The 5,561-nt window shown below is 38.1% G+C and overlaps 1 protein-coding gene across 1 annotated transcript; it reads left to right on the top strand.

The window, feature by feature from the left end:
- The first annotated feature begins 4,315 nt into the window (after nucleotides 1-4,315).
- Nucleotides 4,316-4,870, top strand: LOC124975235 (keratin-associated protein 4-7-like). The gene is made up of 2 exons (XM_047538044.1): nucleotides 4,316-4,421; nucleotides 4,497-4,870. Exons 1-2 carry the CDS (start codon nucleotides 4,316-4,318, stop codon nucleotides 4,868-4,870), a joined length of 480 nt encoding a protein of 159 aa, XP_047394000.1.
- Nucleotides 4,871-5,561: the final 691 nt, after the last annotated feature.

The following is a 5,561-nucleotide window of genomic DNA, read 5'->3' as shown; positions in this document are numbered from 1 at the left end:
AACAGGAAATTCATTTAGTGTCTTGTGTACCTAGTACATATAGATTGAAGGTAATTTTATAAATTATTTTTAATATACCTGAACTTCAACTACAACCTGTCCTGTGAGGTCAGGTGTGGAATTTTCCACTGTGGTCCTCCAAAAATTCTGGATTTTGGAGCATTTTGGGTTTTCAGAGTTGAGATGTTTAACCTATATTGGGATGCATCTCTGAAGTTAGAATATGTTGTTGATTAAATCAAGGTATGAGTTTAAATTCTGTTTTAAAACACCTTGACATAAAATGATATGTCACCAAGGTTTTTGTCTGTGTCACACAAGCCCAGATTCAATGATGGCAGTTCTAATAATTCTACTTGGGGTTCTTATTGGTTACAACAAGGGACTGGGTTCAATTCTAATTGACATAATTTTTCCACACTGAGCTTTAATGGTTGACAGATAGGGATAAAAAATTTCCCTGAGAATACTGTGTGATGAAGAGAATGGTTTAAAAGCAGTTAGTCTGATAACTAAAATATTTTGTGTTGAATTGCAGTTTCAAAATACATCTGTCAATAAGTGTATTAAACTCAGGAATAAACAAGACAAAAATTACTCCATCATGCTTATTCATAGATCAAAGACAGGATAAGGCACATAATGCTTTGAATGCCTAGTATTTTCCATCTTGGGTGACTTTTTGAAAGAAAGAGACTTTTATTATCATTGTTAACCTAGTGGTCCTAGTATAGCTTCATCTGCTCTGACCTAAATTTTGTTTGGAATTTCTGCCACCTCTGTAGCTGAGACATATTGATTTGTGCTGCAAAGGTGGATAAACCCTCTTTTTCTGAACTAGCATATGGATAATGACATTACCAGTTCATCTTGTGAAATAATCTGCTGTTGTTAATTGAGTCCAGATGGAGTACCAGTGGAAAAAGGGATGAGGTGAAATATTATTTCTGTCTCCAATCTGAGACTGGGTCTGGCACATATTGGGAACCAAGATGTGGCTGTAGAGTAAAGAACTTTAAATGGACCAGTTTGAAAAGCTGGAATAACAGTAATTTGTAGAAGAATCAGATAATTGAAGTATAGGTTTGGAAAATAAACAGAACAATCAATTCCATTTGGAACAAGTTCAATTGAAAGGAACTTACCTTAACCCCACTCACAATTCTTAGCTTCTTCATAATTTGCAAGTGATCTATGCTGATTTTATTACCAGGCTTTTTGCTATAATGTACTAAGGTTGGACTTTCTGTGTATTTACATATTCACATTTACATAGATTTTAGGTATTGTTCAAATTGAAGGGAACATGGCTTCCTGTCTCATTCAGGAACAGAAAGTTAAATGGTTGGAGGACAAAAGAATGATTTGTCTTTATGTTCAGAATGTCAATGACACACAGAAAAGTGCAAGAAGGAATGGATGAGATGATGTTGCAATAAAAAAAGGACATGATGCATTAGGGATAAAGAACTGCTTAGATGAACATCATGTAAACGTTCATTTTACAAGCCAAGGCTAACTGCATCAGTGCCACAGCAGAATCAGAATGTTTGGCAGGTTCTCTTAAATAGGGTAAACAATAGTGTGGAAAAAAATTAAAAAATAATCTTGAACATAGTGATGGTGACTTCTCAGCTAGGTATAGAAGAAGACTTTACATGACATCTTTCCTACCCAAGAACCTTATGCTGCTGGAGCCCCCACCCCAGACTCCCCACCCATGACACACTGGTCATCTCCTGTTGTGACTCTACCCGTCTCCTCTTCCTTCACATGGAGAGAACCAACCATCTCCAAACAAGCAAATGACCATAGAACTGTGACTCAATTAGAACAGGATACTGAGGCTGTCATGTCTGCCCTTGCTTTGACCTTGATAGTGGCTTCCTTGTGATATTGTAACTGTGGTTCACCACATGCTTTGAATATAGCCCTTGCTGCTCTCCCACTGAAACTTATTTTTAAATGAACATGTTTTCTTTTCCTCTTCTCCTTCTCCCCTCCCTAATCTCAGGGTGGGGAATAGGATTACCTTTTCCCATTTTAGGCTGAATTATCTGTCTTTGAGCACACACCCACCATAGGAACCAAGTAATGCAGACTTCAGAGATGGCATGGCACCAGAAGATCTAAGGAATGACTCTTTTCCAATTCAACAAGTGAAACACAATTTCCCATAGGGAATAATTGGAATGGATTACTTCTTTCCAAACCCTTTGTTCTTCATGATGGGCAGAATCACAGCCTCTGGGACAGGAGTGTCCTGTGCTTCTCCTTTGCTAGCAAAGCAATAAATCTTTTTCCTTTTTCTCAAAACCATGTCCCACTAATGAATTGGCATCAGAGACAAAGACTGAGCTTTCAGTAACAATATATTCATTATGTCTCCAAAAATATTAACTTTCCCATTGTTATAAGCACTTGGGCTATATTCAAACTAAATGCAACAAAACAAAACAAACAAATACCCCAAACGCCCCTGTTTAAACACAGGAGAAAATGAGAAATACCACAATCATAGCAGAAACCTTAAACACACTATTTCAAAAATGGTCATTTTAAGAAGAAAAATAAACAAGGATATTATCAGTTTAGATGCAAAGGATATTTATACACCATCTTATGCCTAACAAATTAGGTTTCTGTAATTCTCACATACACTCTGAATATTTACAAAATATATTATGCCACAAAGAAAATTGCAACAACAAGAATAATGAAAACATTTTTCTTTAACCAAAATGCAATGAAATCAAATGTGAATAACATGAAAATACCACAATTAGACATCTACTCTATTTCCCTTCTCCCCTCCATCCTGAATAATCCAGTCTAAATGGAAGGTTGGTTTCTGTATGGAGATAGGGATGATATAAAGTAAGGTTACCTCATTTTTAAAAAGTAAATCAATTTTAAACTTTTAGAAAAATTGCAATAATAGTTCCAAATAACCCTTTTCCTCTGTGACAAAATGATGCTCCATGACTTCTATGCCCTGTGTGTGTTTCCTATATTAAGAACAATCTCTTCCATAAGCAAATCAGAAATCAAAAATCAAGCTTTTGCTATCAAATGATGCTGCAAAGAACCTTAGCTTATGTATTGGAGCACATGTATGCTATTTAATACATTTTTAGAAGGGAGATTGCTCAATCAAAAGTCATGTGCATTTGAAACTCTGATATATCAAGATATTAATGAATTTAAGTGTTAAGATGCTATTGAATTGAAGCTAAATTACCATTTGAAGAAGTTGCCCCCGTTTGAACCCCTGCCATCTGTGTGAGAATGTGTTTCTTTATAATCTCATGAATTTATTAAAGTTTTAAAACTTTATATTTTCTATTTATCATTACAAATAGCAATTCATGTATCTCCAGAGCTTAGAGCAGACCTGCGTCCCTGTGAAAACAGTATGTGTGTAGAAGACGGTTTATGAATGAATGAATTGTTCAACTAAACCTTTAAAAAATTATGATTGAGACTGGATATCTTTCAAAGGTTCAAAAGGCATTTAAATCTTTCTTTTTTTAGTGAAATGACTCAATGTTCTTTATTTGATTTTCTTTTGGGGTTTTTATTTGCTTTTTTCCTTATTGGATTGTAACAGGTATTCAAGCATTCAGAAAAATAACTCGTTTTCTGTTAGATTAGTTAATGTACTTATTATTTATTCCCTGTTTATCTTTTAGATTTTACAGTCTGTTTATTTTGTGAAAACAATCAGGTATTTAAATCTTTTCTGTGATAAAATTTTCCAATATTTTTCTTCATTGCTATTAACTTTTTTTCTGTATTAGAAAAGCTATTCTATTTTAAACACCTTAATTTCCCCCCAGTTTTTCTTCTAAGATTTTCGTAGTTCATTTTATTTTCTTAAAAGAGCCTTTAGAAGAGGAGAAACTGTTTCACTAGAGGACTGGTCTGAGACAGGCTGCAGGATGACACAGAATGCTGAATTTCATGTGATCTATCATGTGACAACGAGTCTGATGAGTAAGATTAAGAGTCTTTGAAAGTAGATGACACATAAGGAAGTAGACAAGAGAGCCAAGAGGTGACTCGGGAGGAAAGGCAGTATTGTATGAACCATCCTCAGAGAAAGGAAAAGATGCATTCTATCTAACTTTTATGTAGATTGTCCCAGAATTAGCTAATCTTATAATTATTTATCAACATAAACAATAACAAGGAAGTAGCCTTTAACTTGGTGACAGCAGGGGGAGTATAAAAGTGAACATGGAATAAGGAGACTCCCACATTTGGGAAACTCATTCTCTTAGAAACCCACCCAGAACCTCCAACCTCTAACACCATGGTTAACTCCTGTTCTGGCTCTGTCTGCTCTGATCAGGGTGGTGACCAAGGCCTCTGCCAGGAGACCTGCTGCCAACCCAGCTGCTGCCAGACCACCTGCTGCAGGACCACCTGCTGCCGCCCCACCTGCTGTGGGTCCAGCTGTTGCCGCCCCAGTTGCTGTGGTTCTAGCTGCTGCCGCCCCAGTTGCTGTGTGTCCAGCTGCTGCAGGCCCCAGTGTTGCCAGACCACCTGCTGCAGGACCACCTGTTGCCGCCCCAGTTGCTGTGGTTCCAGCTGCTGCCGCCCCAGTTGCTGTGGTTCTAGCTGCTGCAGGCCCAGTTGCTGTGGGTCCAGCTGCTGCAGGCCCCAGTGTTGCCAGACCACCTGCTGCAGGACCACCTGTTGCCGCCCCAGTTGCTGTGGTTCCAGCTGCTGCCGCCCCAGTTGCTGTGGTTCTAGCTGCTGCAGGCCCAGTTGCTGTGGGTCCAGCTGCTGCAGGCCCCAGTGTTGCCAGACCACCTGCTGCAGGACCACTTGCTGCCGCCCCAGCTGCTGTGGATCTTCTTGTTGAACCTTGTATCTGACTACCAGTCATGAGCTAGTCATGATCACAGAGCCCGGCCACCAGCTTTATCATCCTCCTCTTGTACCAGTAAGAAACTGGCATAAGGGCATCCTTCTACATTACATTCCACTAATATCTCCCATAGATTTCTTCACTATATCCCAGCCTCAGACATATGATGTGATTAGATGAAGCCTCAGTTATCCCTGGCACTCACAATCATGTGTTAACTATTCTTCAATAAATATAACCTCAATATCAGAAATTCTTGTAACTTTCTTCCATGAGTTTGGAGAGTTGATTTTCAGTTTATTTTCTAGTATTTTTCAAGGAGAAGAGAAGTTTGGGTTTCTGTGACCAGGAAAGAAAACTGATTTTGCCAGTATGTTGGCAATATCTGTACTCCCCTGTTTTTTGCATTACTATTCACAGTAGTCAGGAAACAGAATCAACCTCAGTGTCTGTCAACCAATGATTAGATAAACCATGGCATATATACAACATTGGAATACTATTCATCCATAGAAAGAATGAAATCCAGTCATTTGAGACAACATGGATGGAACTGGACCACATTATACTGTGAAATTATTCAGGCACAGATAGAAAAATACAGTGCCATATTACTCAAATGTGCAATCTAAAAAAATGTTGATCCAGTAGGAGTTGGGAGTAAAAAAGTGGTTACCAGGGATTG

This window comes from Sciurus carolinensis, unplaced genomic scaffold (genome assembly GCF_902686445.1).
Source record: "Sciurus carolinensis unplaced genomic scaffold, mSciCar1.2, whole genome shotgun sequence".
Lineage (NCBI taxonomy): Eukaryota > Metazoa > Chordata > Mammalia > Rodentia > Sciuridae > Sciurus > Sciurus carolinensis.
The sequence above is the reverse complement of the archived record's forward strand: the minus strand, read 5'-3'. Positions and strand labels throughout refer to the sequence as shown.

Coding starts and splice junctions, on each gene's coding strand:
- LOC124975235 (XM_047538044.1), top strand. CDS start 4,316: ATGGTTAACTCCTGTTCTGGCTCTGTCTGCTCTGATCAGGGTGGTGAC. Junction 4,422..4,496: donor CTGCCAGACCACCTGCTGCA/GGACCACCTGCT, acceptor CTAGCTGCTGCC/GCCCCAGTTGCTGTGTGTCC.